The sequence below is a fragment of the Balaenoptera borealis genome (genome assembly GCF_965194805.1).
Source record: "Balaenoptera borealis genome assembly, chromosome: X".
In the NCBI taxonomy this organism is placed as follows: Eukaryota; Metazoa; Chordata; class Mammalia; order Artiodactyla; family Balaenopteridae; genus Balaenoptera; species Balaenoptera borealis.
Genome location: NC_138881.1, coordinates 34,244,134 through 34,262,802, shown reverse-complemented (window position 1 = coordinate 34,262,802; position 18,669 = coordinate 34,244,134). Strand labels below are relative to the sequence as shown.

Sequence of the window (18,669 nt, the reverse complement as noted above, 5' to 3'; positions counted from 1 at the left end):
CAACTTGGGAATCACCTGGGAAACTTGGTAAAAATGCAGCTTCTGATTCAGTAGATCTGGGGTGTAGCCTGGGATTCTCTAGGGCAAGGTTTCTGAATCTTGGAACAATGGACATTTGGGGTCAGATAATTATTCGTCCTGGGGTCCTGTCTTTTGCACTCTAGGTTGCTTAGCAGAGCCTTGGCTTTTACCCACTAGATGCCAGTAACATCTCCCCCCAACTCCCACTTGTGACAACCAAAAATGTCTTCAGACATTGTCAAATGTCCCCTGGAGAGAGGAGGAGAAGAAGGAGAAAAATCACTCCCCCCCACTCCTTGAGAATCACCCATCTAGGGGCACTGGGTAACTTCTCCCCACCCCGGCCCCTGCTACTTATTAGAATCACCTGAGTATCTTTTAGACCCTGGCCATGCCTTGGTCCTACCCTAGAGATTCTGATTCAATTAGCCTGATGTGGGACAGCTGGAGGAGGCGAGTGGCATTATAAAAGCTTCCCAGGTGGTTTTCATGTGCAGCCAGGATCCAGGACCATTGTCTGAGAGCAGTGGATCTCAGAGTATGGTCCCCTGATCCGAAACAGCAACATCAGAAATGCAGATTTCCGGACCTGCAGGATTGCTGGATTCTGATCCTCTAAAGGTTGAGAACCTGCCTTAGAAGATCAAATTTGGGAAGAACTTTAGTACCTTTTTACTCAAAATAGTGCCCAGCAGTTTCAGCGCCAGCAGGAAGCCTGTTGGAAATGGAGAATCTTGGGACCCATCCCGAAGCTGGCAGATCAAAATCCACATTTTAAGAAGATCCCCAGGGGATTCCTATGTCCTTTAAACATTGAGGCAGACTGCTCTGGGACAGTGGTTTTCAACTCTGGCTGCCATTTAAATCTGAATATCTGGGGCCCTGGTATTTTTCCAAAACTCCCCCAAGTAGCTGAAAACCACTGTCCCAGGAGACTGTTTACTCATAAAGTGTTACAGCTGCCAGGACCCACCCCAGCAGAACATTCTAGTCCAATCCCCCATCTACGGATGAGGCCTGAGAGGTCACCTAACTTGCTTGATGTTGTGTAGAGCCAAGCCTATGTCTCCAGGCTTTCAGGCTCAACGTCCCTGAGTCCAGAGACAGCTCTGGCACTGAGGTGCCAAGGCAGCTGGCCACAGGAGCCTGGCTCTTACGCTGCTTGGGTCTGCCCATCCTCCAGAGAGTCGTTCAGCTCAGTCTGCCGATGTGCTTTACCCCAAGGACCCCTTCCTGACTGCTCAGAGCCTGGAGCAGGTACTTCAGGAATGAGACTGAAACTGGATGCTACCCTCTGGGGGCAGTTGTACAACAACTCCTCTGGCCTTGGTCCCCAGGGTGTGTTCGTGATGGTACCACTGTCCACTGTATCCCTTGGCAGCCATTCTTACTCTGCAGTTACTCTGCAGTTATGTGGTTAATGAGCTATAGCCGGGGGACCTGGCCAAGATATTGTTGCAGGAAGGGGGACCCCTTCCAGGGCCCGAGTGTGGGCTCTTGTCTAACACCCGGAAATGAGTTGTCCGAGGAGACACACGTGCTGACAAAGCAAAAGACTTTATTAGGAAGGGGCGCCTGGGAGGAGAGCAGGAGGGTAAGGGAACCCAGGAGAACTGCTCTGCCACGTGGCTCACAGTCTCAGGTTTTATGGTGGTGATGTTAGCTTTCTGGGTTGTCTCTGGCCAATAATCTTGCTCGTGACCACATTTGGTCTGACTCAGGGGCCTTCCTGGTGGCGTGCGCATCTCTCAGCCAAGATGGATTCCAGCGCGAGGGTTTCTGGGAGGTTAGGGCAGGACATATTGTCTCCTCCCTCCTCCTTTTGGCCCCTCCCGAATTCTTCCAGGTTAGTTTTTTTTGGCTGTATTTGGGTCTTTGTTGCTGCACGCAGGCTTTCTCTAGTTGTGGCGAGCGGGGCTACTCTTCGTTGCGGTGTGCAGGCTTCTCATTGTGGTGGCTTCTCTTGTTGTGGAGCACGGGCTCTAGGCTCAAGGGCTTCAGTAGTTGTGGCACATGGGCTCAGTAGTTGTGGCTCCTGGGCTCTAGAGCACAGGCTCAGTAGTTGTGGCGCACGGGCTTTGTTGCTCCGCAGCATGTGGGAGCTTCCCGGACCAGGGCTCCAACCCGTGTCCCCTACATTGGCAGATGGATTCCTAACCACTGCGCCACCAGGGAAGTCTCCAGTTTAGTTTTACAAACATACTATGGGCTGGCATATCTTTTCCTCCCTCCTTTTGGCCCCTCCCGGATTCTCCCGGTTAGTTTTCGGCAGCAGCGCTGCGTTCTTTGTCGGGACCTCCTGCTGTGAGACAACTCAGGCAAGCGGTTGTCATCGTGCCTGGCCAAGGCAGGCAGTTTTGGTCAATGGTTCCCTAACAATGCGAGCACAAACCTTCTACATCAGAGTCACAGCCTGGACCTTACCTTGTATCCATCTGACTAGAGCACCAGGTCCAAATAATTACTCAGATAACTGACTCAGATTTATTCCAAGCTTCTCTTTTTCTAGGATTTAGGTAGGAGTTTGAATTGATCAGTAACTGGGAAGACAGAAACCATTCTAGGTATTTCCAGCAGAGGAGAATTTAATAAAGGGGCATTGGTTACAAAGACATAGGAAGAGCTGGAGGAGCAAAAGAGGAAAAACATTGTTACGAGGGATTAGTTAGAGCAGAAATCCATACCAGCCAAGGGCTGGGGGAGCAGAAGTGGCCTGGCAGTGTTACCCCAAATCCAGAAGCTCACGCTGATGTTGACATGCCTGTACCTGACGCCATCATGTATGAGAATGAAGTCAGGAGCCCAGGAAGCCCTCACTGAAGCCCCTACCAGAAGCATAATGGCTTCCATCTTCTTCCTGCCTTCTAGTCTCATGAGAGTGCCTCCCATTGGCAAACCTAGCTGGTACCCAGCTGGCAGAAGGAGTCCAAGGAATGTCATTTCGTGACTTTTAGTGCAGGCAGGGAAAGGGAGGTGATAGAAAAACTGAGCACCAGCAGAATCTTTGGCACAGCGACCACTTTCTGAGGTCTTAGACGTCTCCCCGCGAATCACTGTAGTTCTCGCAAGGAGGAGCCCGCAGAGCGGTCCCGCTCGGGCAGTGCAGGTAGGATGGCGCTCAGGCTGCGAGCTCTGGACACGCTCCTTTGGAAGGACATGACTTGAGGCCAGATGTTCAGGTCAGAAGAGCCCCTCACGGATGTTGCTTTCACTCTCTCCCCTATGACTTGGTATGTGCGCAAGCTAGCTCTTCAAAACAACCCCTCCCCCCCCCCCCATTTTGGACTCTCTCTTTCCTCACATTGGAAGGGCCAGAGGTGATGGGAGGGGCGGAGATACAAATCTTCATGCTGAGCAAGCTTTGGCAGAATCTTCTAGGGATCACACTGTTCAGATGTCCAGATTGTGTGCAGCAGTGGAAAGAAAATGCTGATTATTCTCAAAAAGCAACGAGCATGTCTTAAGCCAGACCAGATGGGCCTGGAACCTTCCCAGAGGGAGAGACAAAGAACTAAGAAATGAACCCCAGTTTCAGGGAATTTATCTTAGAGCGGGCCAGGGCAAGGTTCAGGCATCTTTGGGGGAAGGGGAATTTGTGTACGCAGTGAGGGGGGGGTGGGTAATGGTGAAAAGGGGACCCGTGAGCCACAAGAGAGCAATGAGCTCCCAGGAAAAACAGAGAAATGGACAAAGCAAGCAGGCGATTCTTTCTTAGATTTTGTGACAGATAAGCTGGAGCTTGTCTCCAGTGAATTTTACTGCAGGGATGTCATGGACACTTTTGGCTTTAAATGTATTATTAAATTCGTTGAATGACTTTGTTTGCGTGTTGGCAAGGCTCAGGGGTCCTTGAGCACAACTCAGAGCCTCAGCCTAGTTTAGGAGCTGACACATGGTGGCCGAGCATTTCCCAGATTTCCACACAGCCTTCAACAGTGCCTCTGGGCCAGAGCTGTGCTGAGTGCTGAGGAAATCGTCTCAGTTCTCCTCCAGATCTGGAGGGGAGAGAGAACACTGGGCTTACTTTTCACTCTGAGGTGGTGGTCTTTTCACTTTTCACTCAGTGGTCTGGCTAATTTGAAAGGACCGCAAGTTAAAATTCATTCTCTTATGCAGCCCACACTCTGGCAGTGGACTCAAATCCATGGTTATTTCAGAAACAGATATACATAGAAATCAGTGTGGGAGAAACAACATACTGCAAATTGCAGGAGGGTAAAATATTTAGAGAGCCGCAACTTCCATTGATATAAAAAAAAATAAACCATAGAATGTAATAACTATTTTTTGGGGGGAGTTTTTTATTCTTTTTTTCCATTTTTAGCTCATTTCGGTTACATTGGCATTTAGATAGAACAATGGACAGTTAGAATTACAAGGCCTCATGTAGAGACCGGATTTTGAGTAGACACACGATCTCTCCTTTAGACCAACAGTTTTTCCTCGGCCAGAAGAGAAAGAGACCAAAATTCAAGTAAGTTTAAAACCCATGGGCAATGAAAACCGAGCAGGTATCTTTGGACATGCAGGGAGCCCCATTTCGTTTTTTTAACAAAGGTCCACATACAAACCAACTTGGTTTTTGGAATTACTCTTTGCTTGTTTTATATTTACTACAGAATAGAATTGGAGAGTTAACGCAAATGGAAGTCTGGAATAAAAAAAACCTCTGATTTTAGATATGCAAATTGATGGAATACGTTTCTGGCTTCCCAATCATCTGACAGCTGGGTTGACCCAATGACCCACAAGGAAGTTTGCTGGGCTGAATGGTATTATTTCCAGATTCAGTTGAGGATACAGATATCATGGGGCTAAGAATAAATGTGTCAGTGCATTGTTGTAGATGCTCTTAAATCATATTGAATTTTTCCTGGGTTGACAAATACACATTTTCTTGCAAACTTTCAGGAAGCTAGTTTCAGCTTTGCAACAAGTGGCAATTTTTAGTTTGGTATCTTGCTTCTGATGATAGTGACTTCTAATTGTGGAGTTCTTTGCTTCTCTTCTTGACTCTTCTGTCCATTGGGGAAAGTTTTCTAATATCTCATATGGTGCCAAAGAAATGGAACCACATCCCAGAGACATCCGCAAGGATTGCACTCTAGCTGGGGGAAGCAAGCAATGGGGCAAGTTTTCCGTGTCCAGGTTTTTTCTGCCTCTGTCAGTTCCTTTCTTCCTGTGCCCCAGGAAATGACCGCCTCCTTCCTCCATCACCAACCTGCTGAAATTCCCCATCCAAACAACCATGAAGAATAACATGGTTGTTTGAAACCACTAAGTTTTGGGTGGTCAGTTGTTTGGATGGGGCTGGAGGATCCAAGATGGCTTCACTCCCATGTCTGGCATCTCACTCCGAGGCGGCTGTACTGGCTGGCATTTGACTGAGTCTCTTTCTCTCTCCCTTCATAATTTCTCAGTTTCTCCACATGGCCTCTCCAGTCAGATAATTGGACTTCCTTAGATGGCAGCTGGCTTCTGAGATGGTGAACAGCCGAAGGTGCCAGACTCTTTAAGGGCCTGCACCTGGGGCTGGCGTAGGGTCACTTCCCTTGTGTTCTATTAGTCAAAGCAAGTCACAAGCCTGGCACAGATTCAAAGGGAGGGGCAACAGACCCCACCTCTTGCTAGGAGAAGCTGCATGTATATAAGGGGATTATGGGTGGCCATCTTTGCAGGAAATTCACCAGAGTATCCTTTGTTAGAAATCAGAGCTTAGAAATCATTAGTGAAATACATCTTGGAAGATGCCATACCAAATTTGAAAAAAAAAAAAAGGTGTGATTGCTTATATCCCAGTTCAGGTACTGTTAACAAGGCCAAAGTCGTAATGCCTTAAACAAGATAGAAGTTGTGTTCTCATATAAATGTTTGTCCGGGGCAGTGTCCTGGACCCAAACTCCTTCTCATTTGTTCTTCCATCCTCAACTTGCAGCTTTCATCCCACAGTCGAAGACGCTGTTCCGGCTCCCCACCTCATGGACATTCCAACCAGGGTGGAAGAGGGGGTGGCCACACATACTTTTTTAAAAGCACATCACTTTTGCTGACAACCCACTGGTGGAAGCCATCCCATGGCCACACCTAACTTCAGACAAGCCTGGGAAATATAGTCTTTATTCTGGAGGGCCACAGGCCCAGGGAAACTTCTTTTGTGCTAAAAAAAGAAGGGGGATGGGAGAGCAGGTGAACAACCACTAGTCTCTGCCACATCGACTGTACAGATTGAGAGGAAGTTGGTGTAAAAGATCAAGGGAGCAAAAGATTAGTTAAAAAGCCAGTTGGTGTAAATCAACTATACTCCAATAAAATAAAATTTAAAATTCAACAAAAAATCATATTATATACCATATATGTAAAAGAATTTATAGAAACGATTTGCATAAAAATTGAGGTTCTCATTGCAATAATCAGTTGTATTTAATAAAGAAAATGTATAAAATAGTTCCCAAATGTAAATCCAGTTGGAATGAGTTATGGAGGACATCAGAGAGGAAAGGAGCATTAAATAGAGTCTGTCTGCTGTGAGCAGCTGTGATGATCCTTTACATTCTTGAGATAAGAATATCACCTTGCCTTAGAGTGAGGTGGAGAGAGAGGAGAACGCGCATCTCCACCCCAGGTCACGCAGTCCCAGACACAAGTTACTGTTATGTTCTGAAGCACCTATTCTTCATACCTCTAACAGTCATGTTCAAACGCAGGTCTCCACTGGAAAACATTATTTAAGCAAACATTTTCGGATGCAGTTAATTTATAACCTTAGTTTAAAGGGTTTTTTTCCCCTTGTTATCTGTTGGCCAGAACATTGCCCTTTTCACCCTCTTTCTTATTTCCACTACCTACCACCTACCACCTACCTGGTTAGACGTGTTAAATATTCCCAGGTATATAGTTTAGCTTCTCAGATAAACAGTAGTTGATACAGTGCAATATATTTGTTTCTGATATTTTTATATGCAGAGAAGATACTAGAGCACAGAGGAGGGAGATAGTTTGTCAGATGTCTCCAGTGAGTGGGGCAGAGGCCAGGATTTTCACGAGAGTTGCACGGTTGCCACACAATAACTGGCTCTGTGGGCATCCTGACTCAACAGGGAATCATGATTATGTTTCTATAGTAACTTTGTTGATTTCATTCATGGAAATTTATAATAACTTAGAAAAAGCAATGATGGCCATGGCTGTATAATAATAGGCTTCAGTTCTGGAGCATCTGCTGAAGGGCAGGCCAGCTGGTCTCATGAGCTGAAAGAGAGGCCATGACGCTGGAGGATGCAACAGAATTCAGTCCTGCTGCCGCTCTTAGAGGATGTAAGGGGAAGCTGGAGCCGGCGACCATGAAAGAATGTGTGTGCAGAGGATAGAGGAAAACACTAGGTCAGCAGCAAGCACACATACAGAAGTGTTCGGCTGATTAAAATAATTGAAAAATATGCGATCATGGCTTAGACTCTCAGACCACAAAGAAATTCCAAAAGAGAGGCGATGCTTCCCAGTCTATAAGTGGGGATGATAATAACAGTACTTAGTCTAGTAGGTGGTGGCGAGAATTCAGTGAAATAATGCAGGGATACTGCTTCGCCTGGGGCGGACAGGTACGAGGGTTCAGTAAATATTAGCTATTATTTTTAGTGCTTTATTTCTTCTTGTTTCTGGCTTGGAAGAACACCACTTCTGAAAAATTAGGCCAGTTTCAACAGATCATTGTTAGCTGTCAGAAGCTGGCTTTGAGAAGCTCTGAGACTCTTCACCCAGATAACCTAATTTGGAGTGGTGTTTGCTCAGTGTCACTATGTCAAGTTTATAGGGAAAACAACCTAGCCTATCATCCAGCTGTTTAGTTTACATGACGGCAGAGGGTAAGAGTATCTCTTCACTCTGACAATGTCACTCCAAGAAAATCTGGTAACACTAAGTAATTTTACAATGAAATCTATCTCCTCTCCTCAGCCCCTCCCTTTTGGCTTTAAATTTTTAAAAAATAAATATGCTTTCTATTATGAGGTTGCCAACTGTATTTGGCCAGCAGGGGGCAGGTATTGTATACTTGTCTTCCTGATTTCACCCATAGCTGTGAAATGTTCATCTGAATTGTAAAGTATGTCTTCTATTACCTATCATAGTAAAACCAGAAAAAGGGGGATTATTTTTAAAAACTTATCAACTGAAAATAGACACCTCTAATGTATTTAAAGCAGCTTCCATTACACCATCACATTTATAAACTTGATCAATTCTAAGAAGCATATTTTTTTTCACATTTTACTATCCCTGAAATTAGGATGCCTCTCACAATTGATAGTGACTTAGATTCAATAAAATATGGTAGTTATTCAATTTAGGATTAGTGTATTAGGGCTGTAAATTCACACTCCATTGAAGCATGCCATAGAATGAAAATGAATTTGGATAGCTGAAGACAAAATTGTTTAACAAATTATTCATAATTTCTTACCCTAAATAAAATGAGAAGTTATTGGACAAGACACAGGAGAAAGTATATGAAGACTTTACTTGGTGCATTTAGTCTCTCAAAGATGTTTGTAATTCAGAATCGAATGACATTTCATTTTCATTCAGGCTGTAGTAGCATGTAAATAATTACCAGCTGACATGTAAAGCAATGCAAATCTACATGTTGTTAATTTACTCTGCCCTCTTTAAATACATTCTCTACCTATTCAGAATCATCAAGTAGAATTTGCCAAAGTTTGAATTCCCCCTTCTTTTTTTTTTTAATAGTCACAAAATTTATTGTTATAAATCATGCTTAGAGATATGGAGAAAAAGTGATAATAAAGTTAACTTTTACAACTCCTGAGTCCATGCCAGCATTGTTCTAAGAGTCCTATGTGCATCACTCAATTAATGCGCACAAAATCCCTAAGAGGAAAGCATTGTTATTACCCCATTTTGCGGAAAGGGAAACTGAGGCACAGAGCTTTGCCCAAGATCACACAGGCAGGTGGGGCTGGATTCTAACCTAGGTATCCTGATCTTAGTTAGAACCCACTTTTTTTTTTTTAACATCTTTATTGGAGTATAATTGCTTTACAATGGTGTGTTAGTTTCTGCTTTATAACAAAGTGAATCAGTTATACATATACATATGTCCCCATATCTCCTTCCTCTTGCATCTCCCTCCCTCCCACCCTCCCTATCCCACCCATCTAGGTGGTCACAAACCACCGAGCTGATCTCCCTGTGCTATGCGGCTGCTTCCCACTAGCTATCTATTTTACGTTTGGTAGTGTATATATGTCCATGCCACTCTCTCACTTTGTCCCAGCTTACCCTTCCCCCTCCCCATATCCTCAAGTCCATTCTCTAGTAGGTCTGTGTCTTTATTCCCGTCTTGCCACTAGGTTCTTCATGACCTTTTTTTTTTTTCCTTAGATTCCATATATATGTGTTAGCATACTGTATTTGTTTTTCTATAATAAGATGAAATCTAACAGAGTAAGAAGTTGACATCTCATTTATTTCTAGCCCTCATTATCAACCCATCCTTGATAGTGAGGGGGCAGAAATTCTATTACCAGGTAGAGAAACTATTTGGGGAACTTCGGGAGGTCTTTGGAGGGTCAGGACCAAGGTAAAACTGCTGTCCCGAAATACAGAACCATAGTTGTGGTCCAGTGGCAGTTGGAAGGGAGAGTGGAGCCAGACAGATCATTGTTTAAGATATTGAGGAGTATGTTGGGAATAGACACAGCCAGGAGGGAGAGAGCTGGTTCCAGGGGTAAGTGCTCTAATTTGGGTTATAATTCACATTATCCTTATTTACATGCCTGGCCTTAAATAAATCACTCTCCGAGCCTCAGTTTCCAGATCTGTAAAATGAGAGCATTGGGTAGTTCTTTTAAGCCTCCATAGCATTTACTTTTTTTTTAATAAGTAAATAAATAAATTTATTTATTTATTTTGGGCTGTGTTGGGTCTTCGTTGCTGCATGTGGGCTTTCTCTAGTTGCGGTGAGCGGGGGCTACTTTTCATTACGGTGCGCAGGCTTGTCATTGCGGTGGCTTCTCCTGTTGCGGAGCACGGGCTCTAGGCGCGTGGGCTTCAGTAGTTGTGGCGCATGGGCTTAGTTGCTCCGCGGCATGTGGGATCTTCCCCGACCAGGGCTCGAACCCGTGTCCCCTGCATTGGCAGGCGGATTCTTAACCACTGCGCCACCAGGGAAGTCCCCATAGCATTTACTTTTATGTAGCCTGGGGCAGTGTCATTTTATACCTCGTGTCATATTTCACATATGGTAACATAATCCCCCAACAGACTGTAGACTCTCTGAGAAGTACATGGTTCTCTTGCCTTTGTGCCCGCCCAAACCCAGCAGCTGGAATGATGCCTTGGGGAAGGCAGGTACTCACTAAAGACTTGTTGCCTTGAATTGAATGGAACTAGATTATACCTAAGGCACCTTTCTCTAGTCTCCTATGACACTGTCTTTAAAGCAGGAGAGACTCACAATGGCTGAATGACTTCTAGTTGAGTAACTGCCATATTGCCAAGTCAGCAGGCAGAGTTTGGAAGCCTGGGGAAGAAGTTGCTGTAGCTAATAAATTACCCCACGAGACACCTAGCAAGGCCAGCTGATTGCAGGTTTAGCCATGCACAGGTGAGTACTCAATCTTTAAAACTCAGCAGGCAAGAAGGGGCAAGATGAAGGCAGGGAAGAGAAATACAGAGGGGTGAAGAAACCCTTCAAAAGTGGGGAGCACCTAGACCTTTGGGCATGTCAAATGCTGGGTGTTGAACCCCAGGTTGATGAGATATTTCCTGCTGATGGCGAGAATATTCTGGTTCTGTTTGCAGATATAGAACCTCCTAGAATCAAGTGCCCAAGTGTGAAGGAACGCATTGCGGAACCCAATAAATTGACAGTCCGGGTGTCCTGGGAGACCCCTGAGGGAAGAGACACAGCAGATGGCATTCTCACTGAGTAAGTGCAACTTGGCAGCTGGAATGATGCTGCGTCTTTTATGTGAGACATTCACTACCCAGAGTGAGGATGTGTATCTATGCTGGTCAGTTTATGCTTTCAGACTCAGTACAGCACTCTTTCAGCCATTCCTCATTCATTTCTTTATTTTTCTTCACCGTCCGACATACTATATTTTTCACTTTCGTATTTGTTTATTGCCTGTCTCCACTACAGTATATTCACTGCCATATCCCTAATGCCCAGAACCATGCCTAGCATATAGTTGGTACTCAGTAAATATCTGTTGAAGGAAAGAAAGGAAGTAAGACGATGGGGTGGTGGGAAGAAGGGAGGAGAAGAGACGGAAGGAGGGAGAGGAAGCCAGCTGGTAAATTCAGGGATAGACTCACCCCCATTGCCTGCCAGGGGGCCCCCCGAGGCCTTCCTAAGCCACCACCTCCCTGGGAACCTCTGTGTCTCCCAGGTGGAGCCCGATGTTGCCCCCCTTGTGCTCTGTGAGTGTGGTTTAGTGCAGAACTTTTCTACCCCTTGTGTTTTGGCACCTGCTTCTTTCAAAACATTTGATTTTTATTTTTTAAAACTTGCAAGCACATTAAACACTTAAAGAAGCAGCTTATAAAAAAAGAGACGGGGTCTTCTGCCTTCTTCCCCACCCCCATTCTCCGGGACCAACTGCATGAGTAGTTTGAAATACATCCCAAAGGTTTTTAAAAATGGGTGGTTCCCTTCGGTGAAGTTCAGCCACATGTTGTTCTAATCTAGCATATGAGCCTGTGCCCCTGCGGCTATTTGCTGGGCCTCCACCTTTCCTGAAGGCCACCACTTCATGTCAGCACGTTCACATCCATGCCTTAAAGTTCGTGGTCCTGCTAGACCTCCTTACCGAGTTTCCATCTGTGGGCAAAGAATACCTCTGACTTACCCCTTGGTGAGCCATACAGCAGGGAAAGACTTTCCAAAATCCTATCAACCCAGGCTGGGCAAGAGGAGATGTTTTTAAGCAATTATTAGCCATAACAGAACATCTTCTACTAGGAAGAGCCTGAGTCTCTCACCCCTAGCAGGACATTTTGTTCCTACAGCCTGATAATTATCTCCCCGTGCACCATCTAGCTTAGATCATATTTGTTATGTTTCCCCTTGTAACTCCTCAAAGATAAACTTTGAGTATTAAGAAAATTATTTATTTGCTGTTGTATACACATGTCACAAACCCCTAAGGAGAAACTTTAGGCAGTTGGGATGAAAAAATAAATCACAGTTGATAGAATCAGGGATTGGGTTTTAACTATCATTGAATCTTTGGGGACCCAGCACAATGCCTGGTTAACCCCTAGCCCATAATAGGTCCTTAGATTTTTTTCACAGCTGTGATTGCTATTGAAGTCTGGTATAATAAACACACAATATCAGGTCATCAGATGACTCTATCTAGCAAGGATATTCACCTTGGCATTTCTGTGGGTAACCGGTGTGTTATGGTTAGAAATGTGACATTTTGAGGGCGCGTCTTAGTAGCCCCGACGCCTCTGTTCAGAGCAGCTGTCGGCTTCCTGAGCTCTACAGCTCAGAGCCGGCGGAGGCGTGGAGCCCTAGGACGCTTCCTTGGGCAGAATGAGGAGTTCAGAGAAGGCCGTCTTGTCCCCTTTTCAGCTCTTGCTTGGCCTCCTTGCTTCTCTGACATTTCTCTTCCCCATGTCTTTTGGAAGCTCCTGTTATATAGTCCCCTTCTAGGAGGGAAGGTTCTAGTGTCAGGCACTGAGACAAGTGCTTCCTGTGAGCTCCCTTAGTTACTCCTTATGACTGTTATTTGCATGTCGCAGATGAAAGAGCGTCTCCAAGAGGTGAGCAGGCACTCATATTGGAAGTCTGATTCCTTTCAGGTTTATCTGCTTTTAAATTGTGCTTCTTGAGGACCTTAAAGCATCTAAGGTTCAAAGTGACACGTCTCTAATGGTGGGATTTCTGGCACTTTCCTAACACCCCTCACTTCACCCTTTTATAAGTAAACAGCTACCTTGTCCACCTACGTGGAAGGTTCTCCTCAATGGTGACAATGATAATTTCACATGCCTGTTATTAGCCAATATTCTCATTATTTCTAAGAAGTATAGAGAGAAGAGAAGCTATCTATTGAAAAACAAACAAAACCTGGCATTTGATCATGTTGTACCTACTGATGTTCTTGTCAGACAACCAAGAAGAAAGATGCAGGAGTCACCCTTGCTGTGTGACCTTGGGCAAGTCCCTTGATCTTTTGATGCCTCAATTTCCTCATCTGTGAAATGGGGATAATAATGCCTACCTCGGGTTGTTGTGAGGATTAAATAAACTAATATATGTAAAATGCCTAGAACCATGCCTGACGTGTAAGGTTTATGTACGTGCGAAGAACAATAATAATGATAATAACTTATTATTAATAATAATAACTTAAGTTATTATTATTATTAGGATCACCAAGGAATCACAGTGAACTTGCCTTTTGCTCAGGAAAGGTCTCCACCCAGATAGAAAAGGCAGAGAAAGTTCTAGCGCCCCCTGCAGGTATTGCTAATGAGTGCTTGGACTACCCTCTCAAATGATTTTCCTCACAGAAAATTCCCTCATTCTCCCAACAGGGAGGCAATGCAGGTCCCCCTTGGAACAAAGGAAGGAAGAGTTGGGCCCTGGGTTCTGAGCATTCCCCATCCTCTGTTCTACATTCCAACGAGAAAAATAAATCTGAACTTCCCAGGAATTGGGGACTTCCATTTTTCTGTTCTCAACCCGTTCTTCCAAAACAGAGTAAAGCTCAGGAAATTCTCTTCTTCGAGAATTAAAGTAGTAAAACTGGTCTAATGGCTGTCCCTTGGAGTCTCTGTATCTTGGGCAGAATGGGTCCTCTTTGATCATTATGCCCATCATGGCCCAGTTGTTGTTAGACCTACAATGATCATCTTTGGTGTTTCTGATTTTTTTTCCCCTTTAAGTGTTATTCTAAAAGGCCTACCCCCAGGCTCACATTTTCCAGAAGGAGACCACAAGATCCAATACACAGTGTACGACAGAGCTGAGAACAAGGGCATTTGCAAATTTCGAGTTAAAGTAAGAGGTAAGATGACTGGTTCTTGGCTTTTTTCTCTCTTTATAAGAACAAAGGGAAACAGAGCCTTAAGCAGGAACCCTCTGTGAGTGCCCACTGCCAGAGGGAGACTTGCCAGCTCTGGATTAGCCTCCGATCATGAGGCTAGGGGAAGGGTGCCATCTTAATGCCTGAATTTCACAATTCCAATCCGGATGAGGTCCAGTGCTGGCAGGTTATTGAAGGAGTCCGAGAGAGCAGTAAGTTTGTCTCACGTGAGCCCACAGCTGGCTGTCCCAGAAGAGTATTATTCACTAACTTTTCCACCCCTGGGCTTCGGTGACCAGCTAAAGCCTGTAAGTCCTTCTATTGACATGAAGGAGGTTAGGAGAACCGCCCGCCCCAGCTGGGGTCACCAGGAGACCATGTTCTTGGTGTTCTAGAACTTTTGGTCTACCTGAAAAAAAAGGCTTATTTTATGCCTCAGTGGGCAGTTACTTACTAACCATCCTTCCTCCTTATTCTTCTGAGTTCAGCCTCCTCATCTGGAACCCAAGAGGCTAAATCAGTTCACTGACCATCCCAAGGCCCGCCCGCTGGCCAGAGAGCCATGCCTGCCCCCTCGCTCGTTTTCTGGTGCTTCTGAACCCTCCCCTTCCCTGGTTACTTTGTGGCGGGGAGCTCAGCACTGAGCCCCCTCTGGGCTTGTGTCCCACACAGTCAGACGCTGCGGCAAACTCAACGCCCCGGAGAACGGCTACATGAAGTGCTCCAGCGACGGCGATAATTACGGGGCCACCTGTGAATTCTCCTGCATCGGAGGCTACGAGCTCCAGGGGGGCCCTGCCCGAGTGTGTCAGTCCAACCTGGCCTGGTCTGGCACAGAGCCCACCTGCGCAGGTACGAGGGCAGCCCTCCCTCCAGCCAGCAGCAGACCCTGAAGACCCTTTGGCCCAGATTTCCAGTACAGGGAGGAGGGAGGGCTTCGTTCTGTATCCCGTGAGAGGTTCGGTGCCAGCCCTCTTCATCTGATGGGTGAAAACAGTCCTCGAGTCCCTCCCTGGGCAGCCCACCTCACCTGCCCTCCTCCTGTGCCTCTGCCTATCTTCCAATTTCTCTCTCATGTCCTGTAAGGAGGAGGCTGGAGGTGGGAGCCCAGAGCCCATTATGAATCAGCGGCATTATGAATCAGCCAAGTCTGTACCCTTGTTCCTCCCTCCTACAAATGTAAGAATCTTTTTTACAAAGCCAGTACACTGCTGCGCGCAGATGATAGAACGCCTGCTTTGCAGCACTGGCTGGAAAGTCCCGCAGACCTTGGGCATTTGGAATCTTTCCTCCTAATGTCAAATGAGGAAGATAATACTTTGCCCACTCCTGGAGTGGTTGTAAGTATTAAATGAGGTCATCTATTCAACAGTGGAACTGAGCGGGGCCTGGCACCGGGTAAACTCTGAATACCTGTCAGCTGTTACTACTGAGGAACAAAAATTGGGCTGGGTAGTGATCACAGTGTGAAATTAATTGGGACTAGCCAGAAAATTCCAGACATGTCTTTTATTTCTATACTTCACTGTTTTCTCGTTTCCTGGTACTTTCTCATCTTTATGCTTTCCCTTTAATCCCAGCCATTCAGAGTTAGCTGAGAGACAGAGACAGAGAGACACAGACACATACATCATCAGCTAAATGCCTGAGGCTTTTCAATTTCATACATCAAAGTACAAAGAACATCCCTCTTTCCTTCCCTGTCTCATTTCCTGAGGCAGGAGAGGAATGCCCACCCCCCAGGCCTAGCAAACATGCCCACATCCTCATCCCCAGAACCTGTGAATATATTACCTTACGTAGCAGAAGGGACTTTGAAGATGTAATTAAGTTAAGGATTTTGAGATGGGGAGAAGAGCGTGGATTATCCAGGTGGGCTCAATGGAATCACAAGCGTCCTTATAAGAGGGAGGCAGAAGTGCTCTCAGAGTCAGAGAAGAAGGTGAGGGAAGCAGAGGTCGGAGAGGAGAGAGGCTGGAAGATGCTGTGCCGCTGGCTTTGAAGGTGGGGGAAAGGCTACCAGCCAACAACCTTGACTTTACCCCAGTGAAACCCGTCCCAAACTTCGGACCGCCAGGATTGTAAGAGAATGTGTGTTTGTTAAGCCATGAGGTTTGTGGTGACGAGTGACAGCAGCGAGAGGAAACTAACACACTTCCCCACTCCCCAACCCGGTGCTCCTTGGGACCACCTCCCGAATAAACTAATACTTCTAGATGAATCTTCATCTCAGGGTTCACTACTTACACATATGGTTCTGTGTCTCATCACAGGCTGTGTTGAGCCAGAAGCAGTAGAGAGTTTCTGACTTGTCTGGCCATTTCTGATTACAGCCATGAATGTCAATGTCGGCGTCAGAACAGCAGCTGCGCTTCTGGATCAGTTTTATGAGAAAAGAAGACTGCTCATTGTGTCCACACCCACAGCCCGAAACCTCCTCTACCGGCTGCAGCTGGGGATGCTGCAGGTGAGTCCTTGCAGCAGGGCCAAGGCGGGAGGGAGACCCCTGAACAGGAAGGGCCCGGTCATTTCATTAAAAGCAAAGGCCAGGTTCAGTGCCTAATCCATTTCCCGTGAGCTTCAGGAACTGGCACTTCAGAACTCCCACCATTCATTTCTGCTTCTGGGGCATAACCTAATTAACATTGACTCCCCAGAGCTAACCCAGTCGTTTTCCAACTAATGAGGTTTGGTTGTCTTCACTAATAAGCCTAATTGACATGCTGTCCAGGTTCAGCCGAAGAACAAATTATCTTTGCTGAACCCGTCCAGGATATGCCTGCGAGGGAGGCGATCAAGCAGTTGTTGGCCCTAAAGGCTGGCTCAAGGGATGAGAGGGGTCTAGGAGCCCTCAGGCCCCACATCCTGCTGCAGGGAGCTCCCCCAGCTCTCGCAGAGCTCCTCAGAGAGGGATAACCATCCTTTAGAAAAGCGGTTCTCCAAGTGTGCTCTGTGGACCAGCAGTATGACCTGGGAGCTTGTTAGAAATGCAAATTCTCGATCCGCATCCCAGACCTGCTGGATCAGAAACTACCTTTTAACAAGACCTTCAGGTGATTCCTAAGAACTTCAAAGTTTGATGGGGGGCGCTTTTCTAGGGAATGTGCCCTTTTTAGCTGTGTAAGTTTTGTAGCTACAGAATGAGGCAACCAGTGTCTTTTGGGGAAAAACCCAAACAAGCTAGAAACTGAAAGGATTGAATTAGAACTTGTTTGATTTCTGTCCCGAAACGTGTTGTCAATAAGAGTGGCCAGTCTGGTTGAATGCTAAAGAGGTAGGATGTTATGCTGGGTCATGGACACGGTGCTGCACATTTTTGGAGGAATGTTTCATTCATGTATTACAGTGAATAGAACTAGGTTTTTAGAACAATCTTGGTTTAATCAAAGGCTACAATTTAACTTCTCATTTCAGCATTAAGACAATGAATAATGATAAATCTTTGTTTATTCTCCCCATGTACTTGGACTTCCCATGAACTCTGAAGAGCCATATAAAACATTTTGGGCTTCTTTGATAGGAACCCAATTCATCTCGTCTTTAACTCCAATCCCTGCCACCTGACCTCCACCTTGTGTCGCCTCATCCCAGCTAGGGAGTTGTTCTTTGGGTAACACAAGCCCGCACCGCTCCATTGTGTGGGGAATTGGCCTTGCAGGCTCTTTCACAACCATACGTTTCCTGACCTCTTCTTTCCCTCTCTTTTTTTTTTCTTTTGGCTGCATTGGAAATTCGTTGCTGCATGCGGGCTTTTCTCTAGTTGTGGTGAGCAGAGGCTACTCTTTGTTGCGGTGCGTGGGCTTCTCATTGTGGTGGCTTCTCTTGTTGCGGAGCACGGGCTCTAGGCACGCGGGCTTCAGTAGTTGCAGCATGCAGGCTCAGTAGTTGCAGCACGTGGGCCCTAGAGCATGTGGGCTTCAGTAGTTGCAGTGCGTGGGCTCAGTAGTTGTGGTGCATGGGCTCTAGGGCGCACGGGCTTCAGCAGTTGTGGCTCGAGGGCTCTAGAGCGCAGGCTCACTAGTTGTGGTGCACGGGCTTAGTTGCTCCGCGGCATGTGGGATCTTCCTGGCCCAGGGATCTAACCCGTGTCCCCTGAACTGGCAGGCGGATTCCCAACCACTGTGCCATCAGGGAAGTCCCCTGACCTTTTCTTAGTTCCATGGAAAAATGAAAAAGCCAGACAACTTGCTTTTCCTCTATTTGGCAAACTATGGCTTTTGTAAGTTAAATTTTATTGAAGCACAGCCAAGGCTCATTCGTTTGTGCATTCTCTATGGCTGCTTTAAATGTGCTTTTTTTTCCTTTTGAATTTATTTATTTATTTATTTATTTATTTATGGCTGTGTTAGGTCTTCGTTTCCGTGTGAGGGCTTTCTCTGGTTGTGGCAAGCAGGGGCCACTCTTCATCGCGGTGCGCGGGCCTCTCACTATCGCGGCCTCTCCTGTTGCGGAGCACAGGCTCCAGACGCTCAGGCTCAGTAATTGTGGCTCACGGGCCCAGTTGCTCCGCGGCATGTGGGATCTTCCCAGACCAGGGCTCGAACCCGTGTCCCCTGCATTGGCAGGCAGATTCTCAACCACTGCG

The 18,669-nt window shown here is 46.2% G+C and overlaps 2 protein-coding genes across 4 annotated transcripts in view; one reads left to right on the top strand and one right to left on the bottom strand.

Annotated features, from left to right (window-relative positions):
• Positions 1 to 18,669, top strand: part of SRPX (sushi repeat containing protein X-linked) — a 105,522-nt gene that overhangs the window by 55,573 nt on the left and 31,280 nt on the right. For both annotated transcript variants that reach the window (XM_082378208.1, XM_082378207.1), the window contains 4 exons: positions 10,843 to 10,969; positions 13,945 to 14,066; positions 14,757 to 14,936; positions 16,418 to 16,551. In XM_082378208.1, coding sequence (XP_082234334.1) covers positions 10,843 to 10,969; positions 13,945 to 14,066; positions 14,757 to 14,936; positions 16,418 to 16,551 — 563 coding nt within the window. The remainder of the gene's footprint in view (positions 1 to 10,842; positions 10,970 to 13,944; positions 14,067 to 14,756; positions 14,937 to 16,417; positions 16,552 to 18,669) is intronic.
• The window catches only part of SYTL5 (synaptotagmin like 5), a 288,224-nt gene continuing 272,637 nt past the window's right edge, over positions 3,083 to 18,669 (bottom strand). Inside the window, exon 19 of one of the 2 annotated variants that reach the window (XM_082378134.1) lies at positions 3,083 to 6,732. The gene's annotated coding sequence lies outside the window, so the exon portion shown is untranslated. The remainder of the gene's footprint in view (positions 6,733 to 18,669) is intronic. The other variant, XM_082378135.1, reaches the window with a different exon arrangement.